At 39.7% G+C, this 25,737-nt stretch overlaps 1 protein-coding gene across 1 annotated transcript in view; it reads right to left on the bottom strand.

Annotated features, from left to right (window-relative positions):
• Nucleotides 1–17,860: 17,860 nt before the first annotated feature.
• Nucleotides 17,861–25,737, bottom strand: part of Nr3c1 (nuclear receptor subfamily 3 group C member 1) — a 41,492-nt gene continuing 33,615 nt past the window's right edge. Inside the window, exons 3-4 of the mRNA XM_028777951.1 lie at nt 23,139–23,296; nt 17,861–21,979 (exon numbers count right to left, since the gene is read on the bottom strand). Of these exons, the coding sequence (XP_028633784.1) occupies nt 21,827–21,979; nt 23,139–23,296 (311 nt within the window). The 3' untranslated portion in view covers nt 17,861–21,826. The remainder of the gene's footprint in view (nt 21,980–23,138; nt 23,297–25,737) is intronic.

Below are 25,737 nucleotides of genomic sequence, written 5' to 3' on the forward strand. Positions count from 1 at the left end.
TTTTCTCTAGTTCTATTCATTTTGCTCCAAGTGACAGGATTTTATGCTCCTTTGTGAGATTCCGTGTGTGTGTGTGTGTTTGTGTGCATGTATGTCTGCGTGTATGTGTGTATGCCTGCATATGTGTATGTCTGGATTTATGTGTGCATGTCTGTGTGTGAGCCTGCGTGTGTGGTGTGTGTGTGTGTTTGTGTGTGTCTTATGTCTTTCTGTTTATATACCTGTATATGTGTATGTATGTGCATATGTGTATATGTACCTATGTTACTCACAACCCATCTTTACCCTCTCCTTTGTTTATGGATACCCAGGCTGTCCCTGTATGTTACCCATCTCCCATATTAGTACAGAGGCCTGCCCAGTCCTTTCTAAAGCCTGCACTGAACTGCAAATGTTCACCATGGAGTGTCACTATTAAATTGGTCTCCAGTGCTGACAATTAAGGCCTTTCCATCTTTCCCTATAGAAGTTTTCATGCATGTCCTCGAACTTTCAAGGGAGAACTTCCACAGCATACTTTATTAAGTAGAATTTCTTGTTCCTTGACAAAAGCTCTCTTCCAGTCTCTCCACTAGCTTCTGTACTTTGCTGTCAGACTTTGGAGGTGACCTATGGCTTGTAGAAATATCACCTTGACCTCTACCTTTGCTTTTCTTTGACTTTCTCCCCTGTGTGCATGTCTCTGTAAGAGTGTTTTGGTTTAGATACTCATGAAACTCTCTTTAAATTACCGTCTTTGTCTATGCCATCCAGAACAGACTCTTTGAGTCTGTTGACTGAAGACTGTATCCTCATCTCTAAATCCGTATGCTGGAACTGGGTGTAGAGACTCTAGAACCTTCCTCATATCTGAGGCCACTCAGCTTGGCAAGTGCTAAGCTTTGGTTTGGCTTGCAAGGACTCTGAGACTAGTGACTGCCCTAACATCTCAAGTCAGCCAGTCAGAAGGCAACAAGGCATCTCATCAGAGGGCAAGACACATTTATGACAACTCCCCGCTGAAGACTGGCAAACTCCCTCAGACTATGCTTGTTAGAGCCTAACTGTTGGGTCACCAGTAACTTGTTTCCTGCTTCCGGCTCTTTCCAGCCCCATTCTCAGCATGTGAGCATCTGTGGCAGGGGAATCCAAAGTCTAGTCTTTAGTTACCAGAGAGGCCAAGGCACAGAGCGGGGAAGTGACCTGGGTGCGAATGCTGAGGAACAGCAGAGACCGGACATGGACTCATCCGTGGGAACACATGGGCATCTCTTGCGCCCGAGAATGGTGATTCCAACAGCTCTGGAACACACACCAGTGAATGAGCCGGTTATGATGGGGTCATGTGCATACACAGAAATAAGGAGCTTATGAAAAATAAGAGCTGTGAAGGTGGTGCCTGTGGCATGCTAAGTGTGTTGGCCAGAGTCTGCTCCAAAGAACACCCAACATTAGGCTGTGCCCCACAGAAGCCCCCCACCCCGCCCCAAGAAAGAGCACCACTTCAGAGGTGGCCTTTCCCTGGTTACCCTGTCTGGACTAGGGAGGTAGGACAAAAGCTCACACTCACCACTGAACACTTAACCAGGAAGGAGAAAAGGCCTCTGAGGAAAGGGAGGGACAACTTCCCACTCAAGAGGTCTGGCACGGGAACTTGAGGCACACTGGAAGATTCTTCAGGTGAGTAAAGGAATGTTTGCTGGCTGTACCAGCTCTTCTGTCTCCTCTCTGGGAGGGGTCCAAATACCTTTGCTCTACTTCACTGTTTGAAGAAAAAGCAAAGAGCAGACAGGTTGACTGCAGCTCTTCACACACAGCCTCCAGTCAGCCAGAGAGTCCTGCTGGCTTCTGCTCCAGCCAGGACAAAGGAATGACCATTAAGAGGACTTCTGTGACTTCAGCCTCACATTTCTTACACCCTGCTGTTTTTTTTGTTGTCGTTTGTGAATAGTAAAGAGTCCAGAGGACACGTTTACTGAGTTCCTTTTACTGGAGATGAGGTCTCCCCCTGGCCTGGAACTTGCCTTAGAGTCTGCTTTGTACTGAGCACAATTAATAGCTGATAGGTTCCTGATACACCAGAGTGGAGCTTCGAGCCATTCAGGATATTAATGCACATCTTGGACTCAGAATGTCTGGCACCTCCTCTGGGTCAGTGGCCCTGCCAGAGTGCACTGGCCTGTGTCACTAGACCTAGCAAGTAGGAAATGTGCATGGGGAACTTTGTAAAAGAATCATCCAAAGTGGGTCTGTATTTCCAACAAAATGGAGGCTGCAGAAGAAGGATCTTGAGTTCAAAGCCATCCAGGGCTACCTGGAGACCCTGTCTTAAAGAAAAGGAGCTGCTGCTGGAGGTAGTGGGGGCAGGGAGGCATGAGCTCTCTAGCCTTCTTTCCCCTCTGGCACTGAGTGAAGCTGATAAGATCACTGCTAACTGATGACTGAGGCCAGGAAGGGCAAAGAGCTGTAACTGACAGGGATGGGTTTCACATTTTAGACACTGGTCCTTCCCTGAAAGTGGTATCTAAGGCTACATAGTTCAGCAGAGAACAGAGCCACCTGCAAACTCCCCCTCTCCATCCTTTCTTTCATGGTCAGGGCAACTTAATAGTTTGTATGGCAAGTAGTAAGGATCAGCTTGTTTATTTTACAGCTAACCAACGGCAAGGGTGACTAAGGGGGGGAAATATTTGGGGGTGGTCAGCATTTTATTTTTCCAGCCATTTAAATTAGTGACTAAGCAGAGGCTGGTCTAGGGTCTTAGGCCTCGAAACTTCTGTGAAAGCTGCCACTGCCAAGAGGACCCTTGTGTGAACCTGCTTTGCTCAGTCACAAAACTCTTTCTGGGGACCTGGTCCTGTGCTAGGACAACAAGCATTGGCTGACGCTTCCACTCTCCTAGCTGTGTTTGGGAAAGGCCCCAGCCTATGTGCTAGCATCTCTAAGTCATTGGGGATGTACTGATGTGGAATCCTTGGGCACTGAAGCGGAGACTGGTGAAATCCACCATTAAACCCAGATTCTGTGGGTTGCAAAGGGTGTGAGGGCAGAAACTCCCAGCCCACTCGGGTTTCTGTTTTAGCACAGTCTGTGTCTCTATCAGTCACCACAGAGGCTGCTGCTTTATCTCACTGCTTTCAAAACAAAATAAAACAAAAGAAATTGAACGTTGTCAAGGCTTGGAAGTTCCTACATCTTTCCAGTTATTTTACTTCACTGAAGAGAACTGCCATCTTGGCTGTTTTTTGTTGGTTGTTTGTTTTACAACAGAGTCACACAATGTCACTCTGATTAACCTAGAGTTTGTAATGTAAACCAGGCTGGGCTCAAACTCACAGAGATCTACCTGTCTCATAGGCACTGAGAATAAGGGCAAGTGCTACCAAACCTGTGCAAACCTGACTTTTAATTCCACAGATAGAGTAACTTTTTCATCTATTTTCATAGATGAATAATTTAAAAAATAAAATAACAAAAAAGAAAAAAATCATGAACCAGGGCTGCTCTTTTACTTAAAAAAAAAAAACTTGAAAATTTTCTATCATTCTAAGCTCTTTGTAAATATACTTTTAGTTGCTGCATGATCTTATATCAAGAAGTTACCATAGTTTAGTTAATGATCGATTTTTTGCTGCAAATTAATCTTTTGTGGATAAGGTCTTTGACACTGGCTAGGGAAGTCTGGAATACACAGGGTAGGCTAGAAATAAGACATGAGGAGACCCTCCAGCCCACAGTTGCCAAATAAATCAATGCTTTACTCTCCAGGCCTTTCAAAGTATTGATGCCCCTCACATACACTTCTGAGACTTTCTGGAATAATTTCTTTTATTTAAAGACATTGGTTACAGACATTCGTTATGATTTTTAAACCATTATCTTTACTGAAGTATAGTTCACATGTGGTATCTTGTACTCATTTTCATTCAAACAGTCTAATGAGTTTTGACAAAGCTCCATTCTTGTAGCTTAGCACATCCACAGGCAGAATGTGCATCTTCCTGCCTTGAATGTCTCTCCTGCCCTCTGCCCATCAATCCCTGCCCCAAGCCCTGGCCCCAAATAACCACAGATCTACTTTCTGCAAATGCAGATTAGCTTGGCTTATCTAGCATGGTAAGTGAACAGAAGCCCACAGTACGTGCCCTTTGTGTCTTGCTTGTTTCAAAATGTATTTCGGGGACTCACATATCAGAATTAATTCTGTTTAATCACCCAGGATTTCATTTTATGAATAAACTGTAGTGTGCCACTTATGAACATTTGGTTGTTTGCTATATTTTTATTACCATGAGCAAAGATGCTATAAACATTTAATGTAAAAGCCATTGTGAGGGCAAATGGTTTCACTTCTCTTGATTAAATGTACAGCTTTTAAACAGATATCTAGTGGCAACTTAGAAGTTGGAGAGTGTTGGCAAATTCAAGGAGTTTAAGGTGGCATTGTTGTAGAACCGGGTCAATACCCAAGATGGGAAGCCTTTATCTGAGAGTGGCCTGCCCACCCAGAACCTCTCAGCTCATACAAGGACTGTTTTAATGGCTGTCATGTCATCTATTGTGTTGTATGAGTCAGAGAAAAGTCACATACAGTTTATAGGAAGCTAAGCTGATTTGGGATGGATTTATTATGAGTGAGAACATTGGTTAAGATTTATTAAACACTCTAGGTGCTGAACACTATAAAGTAGGAACTGTTTTTCCCCATTTGGCAGAAACCTGGAGTGGCTAGGCAACTTGCCCAAGATTGCATATGAGTAAACAGTAGAGTTAGCATTTGAAAGCTCATGGGGCCCAGACGTGTTCATTCGGAATCCCTCTGCCTTCACTGCAAAGTATGCGAGCCACCTAGGCTGACTCACACCTTTCACCTGGCAGTACTGACACCGACCTATGGTTAATTGCAGAAAGCTAGCCAAAAGTTACTTGGGAGTATACTCAGACTATTCAGTGCTTAATTATATAGAACTCATTAAAAGCAACCCTAGGTCCGTTCCCTTGCCTGCCTTAGAAAGAAAAAGAAAAATCTTCCTACATGGGCACGGTTTGGGAATATCATAGACCCAGCCACACATGGCTCCATCCGCCCTCAGCAAATATTTACTGAGTGCTTTGTGGCAGACACTGTGGAAAGCCTCCCTTCTACCTCTAAGAGGCTGTGATTTGAGCCGATGAGGAAAAGTCCGCCAGAGTTAGCTACCAATTAGCTGAGGGAGCGCAGCAGCAGCAGCAGCAGCAATTGCAGCTGCAAACCAGTTTAGGCAATGAGAGGGCGCGCAGGGCCTTCTGGGAAGGACCCGCCCCCCCATGCGGTGCCATCTTGATGCGGCCATTTTGCCGCCTGAGGAGGCACCAGCTTGAAGGCATGGCCTACTCGGGGAGGGAAAAGTCTGTCGTGGAGTCTTGCCTTCTTCTGCTGCCATAGCCCGAGGTACAGCTTCTCATTTTTAAGTATAGTCTGAGTGGGATTTCCAGCATTTGTGGCTGCTCGGGGCCCTGGGGACAAGACCAGCATCATCAGGTGACCACCCTTGAGCATCCTGCGCGTGCTCAAAGAGTTGGTAGTCCAGGGAGGGGATTTATCTCATTGTACGCCAGGTGTTTATCACTCACATAAATCTATTTCTTCTTTGGGACCATCCCCAAAGACAGCTACAGTGAATAGTCCTGTTTTATAGGTGCAAGTCCCAGGAGCTTAGGAAACTTAAGGACCTATAACTAGTGCTTAAGATGGAAGCTTGAGAAATCTTAAATGTCTCCTGCTGCTCTTTCATAGCCAGGTGTAGACGGTAGATGGCTAACAGCTTCCTGGATTCTAGTTTTACAGCGGCAGGTTGTAGGTCAGGTTGTGGTTTTTATCACACACTAATTGAAATAGTTTTGGCCTAAAATACAAAATCTCCCCCGTCCACTAGCTTATTGAGATATAATTGGCAACATTCTATATATTGAAGTCGTATAGTATGATATTTCATTTTATTCATATAGTATAAATGATAAACACAGTCAAGTTGCTTCATTTGCCCTCTACCTGTGTGGACTGGCCTGTATGAAACTTGTGTCTGACTTCTGACCCTTAGCTTTCTAGATTCATCCATGTTTAAACTTATATCCCCCATGCATTTATTGTTCTTATTAAGCATTATTCCATGGCATGAATATATCACAATTGATTCTTTTATTTGCTGGTGGGATGCTGCTGCTATGTATAGATTTTGTTTTAAGCAATGATGCTAAAATGAGTATTCACATGCAAGCTAACATGAATGTATAGATATATAGTATTTTCTTTTGTGTTAGTCTAAATCACATTGTGTGTGTGTATCACTTTTAAGAAATTACCATATTGAATATATATAATAAATATGTAATATAGATATGAAAAATATAGACACGTACTACATGGAAGTAGAAGGGTCCTTTTGTGGGGAGAAAAGAAGTTCAAAGGGAGGAGGGGAAAAGAGGATAATAGGGAAAGGCAAATTAGCTCATGTAGAGTCCATATTGAAATACATATACATGTACACGCATGTTTATACTTATGATACAGAACACTGTTTGAATAGAGGGAGGGAGACAGTAGGAGGTGGGAGGAGAGGTAGGTGTACTTTGGTGGAGGGTGTATTGCTTAGGGTTCTCTAGAGGAACAGAACTGATAGAATGTGTATATATGAGATTGATTAGGGTGATTTATTATAGGTTATTATGGTCCAACTGCTTGAACAATGACTGTCTCCCAATGGAAAGTCAAAGAATCTAGTAGTTGTTCAGTGCACCAGGCTGGTTGTAGGCTGGAATCTTGAAGAAGTAGCCCAGTGAAGGAATGGACTTGCCAGGGAGAGTGAAGACAAGCAGGCAGAGAGCAAGAGCTTCCTTCTTCATTGTCCTTTATATAGGCTGTTATCAGGTGTGGTCCAGATTTAAGTTGGATCTTCCCACCTCAAAAGATCCTAATTTAGAATGGGTCTGCATACCTCAAATGGTTCTACCAAGAAAAATCCCTCACAGGAGTACCCAGCTGCTTGGGCTTTAGTTAATTCCAGATGTAGTCACAGTGATGTCATAAGGAAACCCATTATTTTATACCCAGAAAACAATTACAAATAAAACCCTGCCATACGTTTCCCCATAGTGATTGTATCACTGAGCATCCTATCAGTGGTGAATCAGGGTCCTGCACATCCTAACATGTGATCCAGTCATTGTAATAGATGGGAAATGGTTTATTATTTAATGTAGCCTACATTTTTCTAGTGACTAATAACCATCCTTCTATGGTTTTCTCTGTGTTTTGAGATGTCTTCATGTAATAGTTGACTAGGTTTCCAGTCCCAGGCATGATTTCCTTCCTGTTGAGCAGTCTTGAGTCCAATTAGACAGCTGTTGGTTACCATCAAGATCTGAGAGCCACTATTGCACCCTTAGGTGCATGTACCATGCTGGTAGTTGTTGTGGGTCATAGGTGTTATAGTTGTGTAGAACTATTGTTGATTCTCTCCCTTGGAAGCTTGAATGGCCCTCTCTATTAACATGAAAGCTAGTTCTCATAGGAGAGGCATTCCATCTGACCCAGCTTGAACTCTGAGTCCTGTGTCCAAAACACAGGCTGTCTTCTGTAATAGGGACTGACCTTCATCCTTCAGGAGTCAACCATGGGCAGTGGCAATAGCCTATATTGTTTTTTTGTGAATCTCCTGGACAACCCTGACTAACAACTTGAAAGGGGGTTTCTCATGCCTTATACTGGGGTTTTTGTTAAATAGTCTATATCTCAGTGTTGGCCCAAGGAATATGACTTTAAAATATGTATGTGTATTCATGTACACATATGTATTATATACAATTTTAGGTAAATAAAACTATTATTCCTTATGGCATTTTCAGGCATCATCCATGTTAATTTTCCCTTTCTCTTTGTCTCCCTCTGTATTGACTTCCCTCCCTAGTCTTCAGTAACCCCTCCCCAGTTTCCTTGTTTTCTCCTCCATATTGTCTGTATTCTGCTAGTTTCCTCTCTAGCACTCCCCCAACACTTCCTCACAATAAAACTTCTCTGGCTTCTGCACTTATTCCAGGCTCTATCCACACCTCTGAAGATGTGGAGCTAGGAACCACAGATAGGAGAGAACATGAAATTTGTGTCATTCAGGATCTGTGTAACCTCGCCCAGTATAATATTTTTTAGTTCAAATCCATTTACCTGTAGTTTTCATTGTGTTTTACAGCTGAATAGTGTCATTGTGTATGTATAGAGATAAATATAAGATATCATATTTTCATCGTCTATTTATCAGTTGAAGGACATTCAGATTGTTTCAATTCTTAGCTACTGCCAATAAAGTGGCAATAAACATGGTTGAGCCAGTATCTGTGGAGTAGGGCTGAGTTCTTTGGGCATATTCTGAGGAGTGGTACAGCTGGGTCACATGGTAGGTTCGCTTTTAGTTTTTTTTTTTTTTTTTTTTTTTTGTGGGTTTTCCATGCAGATTTCCAGAGTATCTAGACCAGTTAGCCATCCTACCAACAATGAATGAGTTCCTTTCCCCACATCCTCTCCAGCATAAGCTGTCCGTTATTTTGTTAACTTTTGCATTCTGCACAGGATAAGATGCTGTGTTAATCTTCATTTCCCTGATTCAGAAAGACAATAAGTATTTTTTGGAGCTATTTATTAGCAGTGTTTATTTCTTCTTTTGAAAACTCTTTGTTCAGAACCATAAAAAGTTATTTTATTTCCTGGGTATGACGGAGTATATGTGTGTGTGTATGTATATATGTATATGTATGTGTATTTATGTATGTATGTATGTGTGTGTATATTTATGTATGTATGTATGCTTGTATACACATATGTACACCATGTACATACAGTGCCTGAGGAAGCTAGAAGAGGGTACCTAATCCCCCGGAAATGTAGATACAGAAGGTTGTGAGCAGCCATGTGTGTGCTGGGAATGGAACCCAGGTCATCAAGAAGAGCTGCTAGTGCTTTTAGTTGCTGAGTCATCCTTCTAGGCACCAAAGCATGTTTTCATGACTCTTGGGTTTTTTTTTTAAGCTTTATATACTCTGAATATTAATCTTCTTTAAGATATTAAGCTGGCAAAAATTCTGTCCCACTTTGGGCTTCCTCTTCACTCTGTTGATAGTTTTCTTATCTGTATAAAAGCTTTTTAGTTTGAGATTCTACTTATCAATTTTTGGCTTTAATTCCTAGAACAATGGAGTCTTATTAAGAAAGTCCTTGCTTATACCTGTATCTTATAGGGTTCTGCCTGTTTCCTTGTAGCAGTTTGAGCTTTTGCATTGAGGTCTTAGATCTATTTGGAATTAGTTTTATGCATGGTGCTAGATGAGCATCTAATTTCCATCTTCTACCTATGGACAGCTAGGTTTCTCAACACCATTTGTAGACTTTTCTCTAGTGTAGGGTGTTGACATCTTTGTCAATTATCAAATAGCTGTAATTAATCCTTGTACTTATGTTTGGGTTTTCTATTTTATTCCATTGGTCTACATGTCTGTTTTTGTGCTGGTGTCATACTGTGTTATTACTGTGGCTCTGTAATATGTCTTGAAATCTGGAATGGTAATCTCTCCAGCTTTGTGTTTTGTTTTGTTCAGGATTGCTTCAGCCAGTTGACATCTTTTGTAGTTCCAAGATTCTGTGTGTTTCTTGTATCTGTGTTTCCTTGGTTTGAGAGGTTTTCTTCTACAATGTGGGAGATCTGGCCTATGACATTGACCTGGGATTCTTCTCCTTCATCTGTGATGAAAAGATTTGGTCTCTTCATGCTGTCCCACAGTTCCTGCCTGTGTACTCCTCCCTCAGGGTGTGTGTGTTTACACACAAACAGGATATACATCTTGGCATCTTTTATATTAGGTGTATGAATGTTTGCGTGTATGTATGCCTGTGTATGATGTGTGTGCTTGAGTCCCTTGGAAGCCAGAAGAGGTTTGTCAAATGCTCTGGACTGCTGGTTCCAGGTTGTAAGCAGCAACATGGGTAGTGGGAATGGAACCTGAGTCCTCTGCAAGAGAACCCAGTGCTCTTAGCCTCTGAGCCTTCTCTCCAGCCTCTTGTGTGTTTTAATTTTTTTTTTTCATTTTTGCTTGTATGGCCTAATTTATCTACTTTATTTTTAAGTCCTGATATTCTGTCTTCTACTTGATCAGTCTACTTGTAAAACTTTTTTTCCTTTGAGTTTTATAGTTGTGCTATCAAGTTTTTCAATTCCATCTTCATCTTAGCTTCTGTCTTTTCCAAGTTTAGCTCTCTAATGGATTCAGTTTTTGAGTGATTGGTTGTCTTTGCCATTCCATTCAACCTTCTGTTGTGTTCTCCTGGGCATCGCTCAGGTTTATTCTCCTTAAGTTCCTTGACGTTTTTCTTTTGGCTTTCTGCAAACTTGAATTATTTGATGGAAGTTTTGTCCTTTTACACTTTGTGCCCTTGGGGATCATCTTGGTAATTCTTATAAGAGAGATTGTATGTGTGTGTAGGAGAGAGGGTCAAGGGAGAGGAGGGAGGAGGGATGAGAGAGAGGGAGAGAGGAACAGAGGAAGAGAGGGAAGAGAGAGGGAGAGAGGGAAGAGAGGGGGTGAGGGAGAGAGAGAGGGGGAAAGGGAGAGATGGGGAAATTGGGGAGAAAGGAAGGGAGGGAGGGAGGGAGGGAAGGAGGGAGGGAGAGAGAGAACTGGAAGATTTGATCTTTCATATTGTTTGTATTTTTGCAGTGAGATCTGGGTGTGCCAGGCAAGGCTCTGGCACAAAATGCAAGGTGATGCTGGGTCTAGAGGTTAGATGTGGTACAAGCTGCACTCAGGGTGAAACCAGTTAGTGGGAGGTGGGCTTGAATGGTGTGCAGAATGTACATCTTGGCAGAAGCCTATGAAATGAAGGTGGCATGTGCTAAGATTACTCTTTTCAACATATTTTGGCAGGTATTTCAAAAAATGTGTTGAATGATTTGAAAACATTTCTTTCTCTTTTATATTTCATTTAAAAAAAAGAGATATTAGAGTGTTCTCTGTGTGTGCATGTGTGTATGTGTGTGGAAATTAATGTGAATGTGGAAGCCAGAGGTCAACCTTGCACGCTTCTCTGCAGCAACCATCTACCTGTTTGCTGTGACTTTGGGCTCAGTGAGGTTAGGCTGGATGGCCAGTGAGCATCAGTTTTCCTCCTGTCTCTGCTCCTCCAGCGTTGGGATTTCAAGCCCATGCCACCACATCTTACTCATTTCAGGACCTTCTGGTTCTGTGGGAAACACTGTGAAGAATGAGTGGCCAATCTCCCCCAACCCTGAGGTTGCCTTTATTTTGTTGTTTTTGTTTGTTTGGTTGTTTTTGTTTGTTTGTTCATTTTGGTTTTATTTTGTTTTGGTTGAACCAGGGTCTTAGTGTATAGCCCTGGCTGGCCTGGAACTCACAGAGGTCTGTCTCTCTCTGACTCCCTAGTGGTAAGATTAAAGGCATGTATTACCAAGTCAGCCCCATGTTATAATTTAAGATTGGTATACAACTGTGAGAAAGTTACTGTAGGAAGTGTTCACAGAGTTCTCTATACTCCCTTAACTCACTTATGAATAGCACCCCTAGAATTAACACCCCTCCTTCTTAAAAATGTGTATATTCCAGTAGAGAACCCCCATGTTGACACCATCATTGCTCTTAGTTTATAGGTTATGTTAGGATCTATCTTGGTGCTGTATATTTGGACAAATATAGCATGTGTCCACCATGAGATGTGAAGATACTTTTACTGCCCCGTATATCCTCTGTTTTTTGTGTTCCTCTCTACTTCCAACTTCTGTTTCTGAAGACATTAAATGTCTTTCTTTATAGTTTTTCACTTTGCTGACTGTCCTGTGTTGGGCATAATACAGAGTACACTTCTTTCAGATCAGCTTTCCTCCTTTGTAATATACATTTAAGACTCCTCCATGCCTTTTCACGGCTGAGAGCCCATTTTTTAGTGTTGAATCATATTGGACTGTTTGGATGTTGGGGTTATTACCTGTGGAAGCCATATCCATGCTCCCATGTTGGTGATTATGAATCAAGTTGCTATAATAGATGTTTTTGTGTGTATATGTTTTAAATTCCTATCTAAATATAGACCCACTCATTGTTAAAATGGTAAGAGTATCTTGGATTTTCTAAGAAATCCATCTTCTATCATGCCATACACAGCTTTTGACTAGCAACAAACAAGACTTCATGTTGCCCCACCTTCCTCAGCATTTGGAGGTATAGTTGTTCTGGATTTGGGCCATTCTAAAAATATGGAGTGCTATCTCATTTTGCTTCAACTTTTAATTTCCTAAATAATCTATGAGGGGAGGATTTTTTCAATTATTTGTCACCCTTCCATCTTCTCAGGTGCTGGCCAGAGTCCTTGGTCAACTTTTAGACTGCTTGTCTATCTTCCTTCTGGCTTTCAGGAGCCTTTATACGCTCAGTAAGGAAATGCCTCATCCAGGTGGTAGTCCTCAGTATATGGCTTGTCTTTTGATAGTGTCTCTTGCATAGGAGAAATTTTAAATATTAATCAAGTCCAGTTTATTCTTTCTTTCATGAATAATGCCTTTGGCATCATATCATGTAAACTATTCTGTAGCTTTTAGAAATTTGTAACTTCTATTTCACATTTAGTTTATATTTGTTAATAATGTAAAGTTGGTATCTAGATTCACCTTTTTCAGGTAATGCCCCATTATTTCTAGCACATTTGTTGATGGGTTTCTTTGGCGTGTAGTTTTTGCTCCTTTGTTAAACATTAGTTGACTGTATTTATGTCAGTTCAATTCTGAGCTCCTATTCTGTTTAGATAACTAATTTGTCAATTAAAAAATAATTTTAGTTATTGACAGTACTGTACACCACCTTGATTATCATAGCATAGATATAAACTTACTTTTTATATCCATCTGATGTTCTAAGAGTCAGTAAAGATGGTGATATTTTTGACTTTGCAGACCAAATGCTCTCTGTTGGAATGACTGGCTTTTGCAATTGTAGGAAAGTTGGTTGTTAGCATATTGTATCCTGTGGCCCTCCTCAACCATCATTACTCATAGTAACTTAAAAGAAAAAACAACAACAACAACTAATGTTCCTTGAGCTGAAAGTCATATAACAAAGTAAACCATTCAAAATCAGACAACGTTGCCAGTGTTACCTAACAGCCATTTCTGCCTGATTTCAAGACATCCCTGTCACTCTAGTGTAAAAGCCTACATCCTAAGCAGAATGCTTGGACTCCCAGGGCAGTTGAGGGTGAAAAACGTGCTTATTTGGGCAGATGTTTTCAATTTTTTGGATATCTACCTAAGAATAGGTTAGATGACAAATCTCTTCAACTGTTTGAAATTTAAGAGAATCATTTAAGATATCGTGATTATACTTACAAATAACTTTGTTTTTCTTTCTGATTAACTATCTTCTTTCTTTTTCTTATCTTATTACAGAGTCCTCAGACCTCATAAGATATTTGAATGGAAGTAGTAAAAGTAGATGTATACATTTTGTTACTTAAGAGGAAAGGTTTTCTTTTTCCATTGAGCATGGCTGCCAGACACCTTTTGATAGGTGCCTTTCAGAAGCTTGAGGGCTTTATATTCACTGAGTGTCTTAAAAAAAAAAAGATCAGGAGATGTGGCATTTCATAAAGTGTTTGATATCTATTTCACCACATTGTTTTCTCTTTTAATTTTATACCACTGTGAATTACTTTTTTCCACATTTATTTGTGTGTGTTTGTGCATATGTGCACACCATTGTTAGCATGTGTAGAACTTGCTGGAATTGGTTCTCTCCTACTATATATGTCCCATGCTTGGAACTCAGACGGTCAAGGTTAGTGCCAAGTACCTTTTTGTCCTGAGCCATCTAACCAGTCCTGATAGACTTTTAACGTTAATGTAACACTCATTTGTGGGTTAACCTATTGGTTATGATGTACTCTTCCTTTATTGCCAAGTTTTTGTTTAGAATTTTGCCATCTGTGTTCATAAGAGATACTAGCCCACAGGTTTTTTGTAATTTCTGATGAAGTAGAATTTGGGGATTATATTAAATTCACCAAGCTATGCAGTCATCACTGTAATAAGTTTTAGAACACTCCACCATCTCTAAAATCTTCACTAACTCACATACATTGGGTCCTGAGGCTATCTCTAGCCATAGGCAACCACTGATGAGCTGTCTGGCTGTATAGATTTGTCTTTTCTGGGCATCTAAAAAAATCATATATGTGTCTACATTCTTTTAGCGTGTTCTTGAGGCTTATGTATATTTATGGAATGCATCTGTACTTTACTTTTAATGGCCATTTATAATAATTCTGTTGTATGTTTTCCTGTTCACCAACAGAAAGACATTAGACTGCTTTTACTTTTTGGCTGTTTTGCTACTATGCACAGTCACATGTAGGTCATTGAATGGTCCAGTGTTCTTATTGGAATAGACAAACAGAAGTGGACATGCTGAGTCATTTGGCCTTCATATTGAATTCCTTGAGGGCAGGACTGTATTCATAGATTTTTAGTAACGCCTTGGTGGTCTTTGAGTTGGACCAGCTATGTGCTTGCCAACATAATAGGTCACTAAATTGATCAGAAGCTCTTTGTGCCATGTTCTCATGTGAGCCTCTGCTTTTTATGAAAACTGTCATCCCCTTTCAAACTAATTTTTTCTCTATTCCTTGCAATCTTATCAGCCTTGGAGATTTTACATGTCCTACATTAATATTTCCAAAAGAACCCCATGGGTATCTTCAGCTAGTATTTAATTGTACCTTAGCTCTTGCTAGCGATGCTGCTGCTGTGAATGTGTGTGCACATACATTGTTTGAGCACTGAGTTTTAGTTTGTTTGTACTTACATCTAGGAGCAGGTGTCTGGGACTGATTGAGCAACAGAAACAAAAGCAAAAATCAGGGCCAGTTAAGATGGCTCAACAGGTAAAGATACTTGTTGCCAAGCTTGACAACCTGAGTTTGATCCCTGGGACCTACATGGTGGAAGCAGAAAATCAATTCCCATAAAGTGTCCTCCAGACGTCCACAAGTACACTGTGGTATGTGCACAGTCACCTCCCCCAAAACATGATGTAATATAAAATCATATCTAGGGTGATAAATAGCAGACAGTAGGACATAGTGGTAACATTAATGGCTGTTTTCATCTTTTGTCACTGTTCCTGTTACTTACAGAGTGTGTATATTTGTTATGAACATACAAAAAGCTAAGGAAGAATCAGAGAAAGAGAGCAAGAGAAACATTTCCCAATAAACTAAGGGAAGAAAACACAATTGTCTTAAAACTTGAATTTTTTATTTTCTTTGTAGTTGTGCAAGGTTCTGTTTCTGACACTGCCATTTAAAAGCTGCCGGGACTGCCTCATTGCCTAGAGCTTCCAACAGTCTGTTACTCTTTCAATTGAGGGGACACAGGATAAACAGAATGTAAATCTCCCTTACTTCAATGGGCCAGGTAGAATGCAGAACTTGTCTAGTCATCTGATAGGGTCTAGATGAACTCCTTTGTTTACTCAATTCTAGAAACAAACAGTAAAGTGTTTCCTCTACCCAAGAACTATCTCAATTTAACTAAGAAATTGGAAGCTTGATGTAGCCTGTAGGCAGGAGACTTTTAAAAAATTAATTAATTTACAAGAGTCTTAACAGAGAGACACTATAAACGCTGTTGGGGGCCACTCACAAGATGAGCAAAGTCTGCAGACTATGCAGCTGGTGCAGAATGGTTCTATATTTTCAGTCTCTCAAGTGTTTGTTTTGTTTTTTATATCCAAGGTTTAGCTAAGTATTTGTTGTTCTTGTTCCAGTGGGATCAGATTTGACTTGCATCAGAGTTTTCATTTGCTAACATCTTTCCTCCTCGGTTTTGCCTGGAGGTGGTTGATTTGCTGTGAGCACTGTTAAATGACACACATATTCCGTGTATATTTGAAAAACCAGAGTTTTCTGTAATCTCTCTGGAGTTAGTTTTTCATCCTCAATCTCCCTAGGCGTCCAAAATTGGTTAGCCCTGAAAACATACATACAAGTCATTTGTATGACTGAGCAGGTTGTGTTTACATATTTAAGACAGCACCTGCCCCACCACACACACAAATGTAACAACATTAATGAGGAAAAGGCCATGAGTTTAAAGAAGAGAAAGGAGGGTTTGAGGGAGGAAAGGGAAGGGGAAATGATGCAACTATGATCTCAAAATAAAGAATTTAAAACACTGATGTAGTAGCAAGTGGGATTGAGATCATGTCAGAGGACAGGGACTCACAAGGCTGTACTTAGAAGCTTCACATTCCTCCTTCCCAAGAGGTGGTTAAGATTGTGAACTCCTAAGCCAGATGCCCAGTGTCAAGTTCTACTTAGCCATTTCCAAGTTTTGTAAGCCTTGGAAGTTTACTGAATTTTTCAAGCCATACTGTCCTCATATGTATGAGAATAAGACTACTGCTTTAAAGGGATGCAGAGATTAAATAAGATATTAAAAAACCCATGGTATCTGACACATAGTAAGTGCTCAGTGAAGCAGTGGACAAAAGCAGAAAATATCAGTTGTCTGAGAGGCTGCCAGAGACTTGCTATCTGATACCTTCCTCACACAGGTTTCCAGTGCAATTTTAGTAATTGAGTTACTAGCATTATGTCTTCATTGATTTATTCACTGAGGGAAGATTAAACTAGTATAGTACATGTGAAGGTACTTTACAAAAACAGGTTTATACTTGAGAGTAAATAATACAGCAACAATAGGTATGGGTGAACTGTATGGCTCAGTAAGAACTCTTGCTCTTCAAGTATGGTTATGTGAATTTGAACACCCAGAATTCATGTAAACAAACCAGAAAACCAGAGTTTTCTGTAATCTCTCTGGAGTTAGTTTTTCACCCTCAATCTCCCCAGGCGTCCAAAATTGGTTAGCCCTGAAAACATACATACAAGTCATTTGGACATGGCCACACATGCCTGTAAGCCCAGCACTGCAGGGCAGACAGGCAGATCCTGGGAGCTCACTAGCTAGTTGGTCTAGCTGAACCAACTAGATTCAGTAAGAGACCTGTCTTAAGAGAATAGGAGAGCAATAGAGGAAGACACTCTTCTCTTTTGGGTTCTGCATATGCAAACTGTAGGCTGTATGTGGTGCATCTGTTGTACTTTTAAGATTCTGAGAAGGGTGGTTCTGGACATCCCAATCTCACGGTCTTAAGTATCTTAAGTACTGCCATTTCCTTACAGCTATATAGTAGACATGTAGCCAGTAGTTGGAGTATATGAGATAAGGCAAATTTACTTTTTAAATCAGAATGGCCTTTTTCATAGTGATAGCACTATGCTGTGGAAAAATATAGAAAATATAATGTTTTAGAAGCTACTGAATACAGTGTATAGATAAATGATTGCTACTTTTTATGCCTCTATCTTCTGTTTTATATGTTTGCTGTATTTACTTATTTGTAACTCTAAGAGCACTGTGGATTTTAAATTAAGCTCTTAATTTTACTATAAAATTTGTTTACAAAAAATGTCATATTTGGGATAAAGCCTGTGACATTTGAAGCAGTTACAGGTGTCAGTTTCTCCTGTGCTTAGTATCCTGGGGAATCATAAGCATGTTGACCACTGGAGACGGGTGAGCAGACTTTTAGAGCTGTTGGCATCAGGGTAAGCTCCTTTTGAATAAATGTCATCTCTCTGCACACACTAGTGGCCACATTGGCATTTACATGCCCACCTCATCATCTTATGTTTCCTCAAGTGGGAACTTTGCTGCGAGTGGAAAGAGGAGAAAAAAAAATAAGAATGGTTGTAACTGCACAGTTCTATGAAAGCATGTTGGGAGTCACATAATGAAAAAGCAGATATTTTTATTATGATGTTTATCCATATTTGGCATTGCTGTAAATGGCTGACTAACATTTACTGCCAATTCAGTACAAATGTGTGGTTTGGTAATACCAGAACAGCAAATTTAAATGAAAAATAAAAGTTAAACATTTCCACACAAAATTTTACAGTCTGACATTTCACTGTGTAGGTAAAAAGACAGTTTTTTAAACTACAGGTTATTCAGCATGAATAAAAAACTACAACTTTTATTTTTAAACAGGAGTCACTGGTTTTTAATTTTTACACATTTAAAAATTACTGTGATAAAAAATAATGAAAAAGCTTCTTAATAATGCCATACACAGTATAATATAGATTTGTCCCCATTATATAGCATTTGTTTAATATACAAAATAGAATATTGACACACTGAAATCTCTATGTAGTTAAGCAGGTTATTTAGGAGGGTATTTTCATACAGCCATTTATCAGAAAATAAAATCCTTTCAGGCATGTTCTAGATAGAAGCCAACTCTTTCCTGAAAACCTGGCTACCAATCCTGATAGACAGGGCTGACTGAAAACAGTCTGGAAAATGAGAGAACTTCCATCTGAAGTGGTTTGCAGTGTCTTTTGCACACTCCATTTCACCTTCTAACACTGAAACCAGGCACATAAGAAACACATTCAACTACAGCTTATCGTTGGGGTGTCCAACCGAAATCTAAAGCTCCTGAAGACTACCATGATCCTTGAACGCTGACAGATCAAAGCATACTACCATGGTTCATCCCACGGTGATGCCTCACGGTACATAAGAGGGAGCAAAATACTGGGACCAGTGTTCAGCTGGAATTCTTGTCCCATCTTGTCCCATCTCTGTCCTGCCCTGCTCTGAAGTGCTGGTGGGGCTGGCTTCTCCATGCTCACCAGAGCTTACCCTGACTCATCATTAAGGACTCCACACTATGTGGCCCTTGTGCCTTTGGGGTGGTCTCACTTATTGGTTTGTTTTTCCTTAAAGAAGGCAGTGCTTCCTAGGTCCTTTCCCTTCCCCAAGTTTCCTGTCTTCTTTTTTTTCTGCATATACAGTATCCCAAGCCAATGCCTAAAATAACCAGAATGTCCCTTTTTGTCCTACCAGTAATTAAAGATAGTTTTCAAGATCTGTTGTGAGTCATACAGGCATGTCACCAACTCTCACTGAAGTTATTGTAAGATCTAAATAGTTTGGAACGGTATGAAGCCGCACACAGAAAAGGAAGCTGCTCTCAAACAGTACCGTATCTTTCTCCCTTATACTCAATCAGAATTATGACAGCTTTCTTCTTTCCCACATACCAAAGGAGCATAGCTCTTTATACATTTAGTGGAAAGCTTACAATAGTAGTTTTATGAATGTCTATTGCCTTCTGTTAATAACAAAGCGTATATATCTTTTTCTTTTCCTTTTTTTCTTTTTTGGAGCTCTATTTTTGAAAGCCAAGCTGGTTGGGACTGAAAGCAGATTTATGTGTGATGTGCTTTTTGGGTTTAACCATATAACATTCCATAAATGTACAATAATCTATTTTTGAGAAGCTCATTTTGAAATTTAACACTGTCATTGATAATATTCAAGTGGTATTTCTTAGGCACCATAAATTTCACATCCAGCTGGGTTACAACTATCTTAAAGTACTTTGAGACCAAATTAAACCATTACAAACTGAACATTCCCTTTTATAGAGAATTCAAAAAGCAAATGATTACACTTTTTTATTAAATAATTTCTGCAAAATACTGAAAATAACAACATTCAAAAACTATTCCAAAAAAAACATAAACATGTCCTCATCTTACTTGGAAATGGACTATTGTAGGATGGAGAGAATTAGTGTATTATTGGCTTCCTATGCGATTCTTTAGTATTTACATATTGCTGGTACCTCTATGCACATTATTGCCAAACTTCTAAAGCCTCTGTTTCTGTTAACCTGTGGGGAGACTGCATGTGAAAAGAACCCTGTTACTGGATGGTGCCTATAACTACATAAGCGCCACCTTTCTGTCCTGTTTATGTATGTTAGCGCAAGGGGGAATTTAATAAACCAAACTTGCACTGACAGGGTCATGTTTGGATGAGGACGGTTAGAATGGGAGGTGGGGAATTAGTTCCCCTGTGATCTGATTGGGTCAAAGCCTCAGAACCGCCACTGCACACAGGGCCAGTCTCCAGCTCCCTCCCTAGCTTAGAGCAAACCTGTTTTAATTTCCAAGACATTGAGGCCTGTCTGGATGCTCTTACACACTATAAATCATATAGGATACCCATCAACATTTCTTTGACCCCTACAAAAAATATATAACATGTCATGATAAAACAATCTCATCTAAAAATCATTCTTATTTTACACTATACAGCTATTTTACAATCATTTTAATAAATTGCATGTAAAGCTGCAGTAGCCCTTCCCTTCCCAGATTAGTGAATACCAATATGATATATATCTGAAACTATAACTAAATATAAAAATATATTAGAAGTTTCATATTTTTAATATTAGATTTTCAGTTTTCTATTACACAAATAATTTGGCCACCTTAAGTAGAAATCAGATTTTTTGTGGCTTAGTAAGTGTGTTAAGCTTTGAGTCACAGAAAGTTGGTAAGGTGCACACAGAAAGGGCTACTACAGCTTCTGTTTTGTTTAAAATGATAATTCTCAGTGTGAAGAAGTTCACAAGACTTGTGTTAAATCCTATGGCACATGTAGGGATGTGTAGTTGGACAAACATGGATGCCTGACATTTAGTTCTAAATAACAAAAATCAGTAGCTGATTTTCCTGTACCATCAGGAAAGCTAGACCAATTGGTGACAGGTGGGATGTGAAAATGGGTGTCTAGTCATTCTTGCCATATTAGAGATTTAGTTGGGGGTAAAGTTTAACGAGAGAAGTTACTTGGTCTGATTAAAACAATCTCTCGGTTTTATTACAGCTGGCTATCTGGAATATTACATTTTAAAATGTTATACAAACCACTCCAGAAGGTCCTGAAAGAGCTGATTTAGAAACTTTGTTGCTGTCTCACCACTGAAGAGACGGTGCATTAGCTGCAAACGGGGCCTTTTGGTAGTTACTGTTTACACTTAGTCTTTTGTAATCATCATCCACAGTTTACCCAGCAGCTCACTGGACTAGGTGCTCTACACCAGTTAGGACGGTTAATCTGCACAACCTATATAATTCTCCATGGAAGCAGATATATACAGAGTAAGAGCTTTTGACAAGAATACTGGAGATCCGAGTCAATTTCTGTGGTCTTGTGATAGCTTAGTGCCATCAGGGTAGAAGCACCGACCCATTTTCACACGAAAATTAATGTTAGCATCTAGGAGAGCTGTGAAGCAGCTGCCCATCTACAACAGCTGTACAATAACTGGAATACAAAAATTATTTAAGAAAAACGAGCAAGCATAGTTCACTGAATATAAAGGAAATTGTTAAAACCAGACAGTAATAGCTATAAAAGGCACAACTTCCCTTTTCTGATATACACTTGTAAATGTTTTTCAGGTTTCCATGCATAAATCAAAATGCTACCCTAACTATACATGGGAAAAATACACCAACAGGAAGTCTATTAAATTTTATTCAGCCAACTGAAAGTATGAGCAGAAAGTTGATCACATGGACTTTGGGCACTGGTGGTTTAGGTGCGGTCCTTCTCTGATAGTGGACAAGCCTCTGCGTAACTGTTCTAGTTTCTGTGATACATCAACCAATACACTTCATTGTCTGCTTTCCTATCACTTAAAAGTGATGACTCTGCTGCTTCTGTTGCTAACTCTTGGCCCTCTATAAACCACATGTAGTGCGTATTTAAAACAGAACAAGACGGAAACAAAGAACAACAAAACGTCTACAAGACAAATTGATAAGTTTGTACAGTAAAAGCTATAAATTCAACTTTCTTTAAGGCAACCTTTCTTAGTAAGGCAGTCATTTTTGATGAAACAGAAGCTTTTTGATATTTCCATTTGTATATTTTGGTATCTGATTAGTGATGATCTCAGCTAACATCTCTGGGAATTCAATACTCATGGACTTATCCAAAAATGTTTGGAAGCAGTAGGTAAGGAGATTTTCAACCACCTGCAAGAGAAGATATGGTAATGATGAGGCTTCAAAACAGAACTGTGAATGGCTCATATCTCTTGGACCCCTCCACCAAGTCTTGGCATAATTTTTCTTCTATGGAAAATAAATTCTTTTCACATGTAATCTATCCTGATTATGGCTTCCCCTCCTTCTACTCCTACCAGTTCCTCTTCTCTCATTAAAAAGATCATGCTTCTAAGAGGTAATAATAAAATAAAGCATAGCAAAATAAAATAAAAAATCATATTGTCGGACAAGACAAACAAACAGGAGAACCTAAGAGAAGGAACAAGATTCAGGGACCTATTGGTTCACATACTCAGGAATCCCACAAAAACACTAAACTAGAAGTCACAATACACAGAAGACCTGGTATACATCCTGTATTCATGCTCTATGGGCCTTTTAAAAAATTTGATCAAAAATATACCAATTGTTGTTGGAATTCCTCAGAAAAGAAAAATATTTTAAATAAAATAAGCGCTTAAGAACAAAAGGCATTTTAAATTTCTTAAACTGTGTCAGAATGAAAGCCTGGCACGCCTGTGGTCCCAGCATTTGGGAGACTGAGGCTGCAGGATCAAGAAAGACTGGGCACGTGAGGCCAGCCTGGACTAGTACTGATAAGACAGGAAGGTGAGTGTGAGGCCAGCCTGGACTAGTACTGACAGAAAGGAAGGTAAAGCAGTGTACTCTGATAGCTTATTCATGCACAACAGGGAATAATACTGCCTTTAAAGCAGGTGCTATTCAACTGTGTACTAACATAGGAATTTTGATGCAAATGGCTAGACTAGTAAGACTTAAGAGAAATGTGTACACAATTATTTATCTTCAACAATCACTATAATATTATAAACTGAGGGAAGGGATGACTGACTGGTACATAATATATATCATATATACTAATTAAAACTAACCTTAGGACCTACAAAATTCTTCTGTCTCTTTCTTTCTCTGTCTCTGGGTTTTGAGACAGGCTCTGTTTATGTGTCTCAGACTGTCCTGGCATTCCCTGTGTAGACTAGCCTAGCTTCAGCTCATTGACATCCACTTGCTCTACCTGTGTCTGCTGTGATTAAAGGCATGTCTACCACACCCAACCTAGCTTTTCTTTTTTTGCTGTTCTTTTGGCTTTATGTTTGGTACTTACATCATGCATGGAGTCCAAAAGTTTTGTCAGTTGATAAAACCGCTGCCAGTTTTGACTGGAGTTTCCTTCCCTTTTGACAATGGCTTTTCCTAGCTCTTTGATATAAGTCATTCGAATCTCATCAAATAACTCTTGGCTCTTCAGACCCTCCTTAGGAACTAAAAGGTAAGGTGAAGTCAGTTAAATTTTTCCTTTCTGTAACTCGTCCTGCACTAAGTTGCACATTTCATGCATATTTGATTATTATAATGTACTTTCAATACATTCTAAAATCCATGCATTTTCAAAGGACCGTGGGACTATAGCTAAGTGAAAGTATAGGATAACGGAGAATTGGGGTTTCTAACAATGGGAGGGCCAACTGTTGTCCATCTTATCATGGGAGCTGGTGATGACACCTGAGGATGCAAACTGTGTCATCCTGTGTAGAGCTAATTTGTGATGTATACCAATGAGAACCCACTTTAAAAAGTCTTTGACTTTACAACCTTTATACCATACCAGGTGAGGTCAGTACCTCCAGGAAAGGGTGTCTAAAGGCATATGAGGTAGTATGTTAACTATTACAAAGCAAAGGGCTGGAGAGTTTAAAAGCAAATTTTATACAGTCTTTGATTTCAGTCTTTTTCTTTGAAGGGAGTTGTTTAAATACTTCATTGACAAGAAAACACTGAACTAGATTCACTTCATTATTAACCATCTTCCTCCTATTTTAAAGCTTCATAGCTCTCCTTTTTACTGAACCTGTTTCCCTTATCCCTGTAGGCACTACTACTCTTGTCCTTTTCCTTCTCTTCAGCAGGCTTTCCCTAAATTGTATCATTGCTGCCACACATCTTCCCAGCTTCTGCAATGTCACCAGGGAATTAAGCCCACCATTTTCCTTTCAGGCTTTCTTTTTGTCTTTCCTTTCCTTCTTTCTTTCTCCATCACACTGAATTTACTGTGTATTTCCCCCTCTAGGGGGAAATGCTGCTTTTTATTCCTCTTTCTTGTCCACCTTTGCACTGTCTTCAGTTTTCCATTCTTCAGCAGACATGCCTCCCATGAACACATTTTAGAAACAGCCCCAAGGAGCTGACTCAAGGTGACCTGTGCTCCTCCTAATAGTTTTGCACCAAGAATCCATTTTGCTTTTTTGTTTCTGAGGATTGCCTTTGCTCATACTTAGCAGTTTTTCCTCTTTGCATAACATTTTACCCAGAGGAAGGGGAAGGAGCTTCATCCATCGCTTGGCCCTGAGATGTACTTCTGTTCTGACCAAACACATCAGGTTTGGAGTTATTCAAATAAACAAGGATAAGGGACAAAAGCTTGCCACTTGGGAGGAAGGATGTGTGCTTTTTAGGTTTGAGAAAGTTGAGGTATCTTGCCTGTGATGCAGACTTTCAACGACTAGAATCTGGGCTAAGGCTTCCTGGAGACTGCCACATCAGCCTTCAGTTTTCATTAAGTGCTCATGACTGTGTGTTCTCTTTAACAGTTTGAACTCTTAAGTGACTGCTATACCAACTGCAGTATACATGTACAACTAACCTATTCTCCTTTACACTAAGTACACTAGAATCACTCTAACAGGCAAAGTCAATGCCAGAGTTTATTAGAATTTCCCTCCCAACTTAAGTACTACAATACTGCCCATGTACTTCAATGACCCAGTTTGTGATTTTTAACTTGTAAGATAAATAAAAACATTTGTATGTGTGCACATGAGTGTTTTGTCTGATGTATGTTTGTTTGTGCACCACAAGCATGTACCACAGAAGTCAGAAGTAGGCAGCAGATCACTGGGACTGGAGTTACAGACAGTTCTGAAATGTCCTGTGGGTGCTGGAAGCACTGAGCCATCTCCCCAGACCCCTGGTATCTGATTACTATTACTATAACAGTTATGTAACATTAAGAAGAAGACTGACATTTTATCCTCAGGCATCCCTTTCTATTATAATCCTTTTCTTATGTAGCACATAATTCTGACATATTTTCCTCTCTTCTGAACAATTTTTAAAATAGCTCATGAAATAACAGATGTAAAGGTGACCACAAATAGCTTTTAAAAAGACAAGTTTGTATGAGAGGTCTTTATTTTACCCATTACTTTGTTTCTTGAGACAGTCCTGATAGGTAGCCATGGCTGGCTTCAATTTCAGTCCTTAGCCTCTGGAGTGCTGGGATTCCAGGTGTCTGCTACGGTGCCTGGCCCCATCTTCTTCACGTCTGGGAGGTAATTCTGTTGGATCCATTGTCTAAGATTGGTGGGGTTTTTGTTTGTTTTTCTTTCCACTTTGTAATTATTTACTTCACATTCTTAATTGCATGATTTCTGATAAGAAGTCTGGTATAAGTTTAGAGGGTTGGTTGTTATCATTGCTATTTTAAAACCATAACTCAAGATTTTTTTACCCTTTGTCTTTGGTATTCTGGAATTTGAAGAGGATATGCCAAAATGTAGATTTTTTTGTTGTTATTGTTTTTCTTTGCTTGGTTATCCTTGAGCTTCCCGGATCCACATTTTGGTATGTATAACTAATTTTAGAAATTTCTGAACTTTTATTACTTAAAATATTTCTTATGGTCTCCCCACGGCTTTTTTTTTTTT

The sequence above is a fragment of the Grammomys surdaster genome, unplaced genomic scaffold (genome assembly GCF_004785775.1).
Source record: "Grammomys surdaster isolate TR1022 unplaced genomic scaffold, NIH_TR_1.0 317, whole genome shotgun sequence".
Lineage (NCBI taxonomy): Eukaryota > Metazoa > Chordata > Mammalia > Rodentia > Muridae > Grammomys > Grammomys surdaster.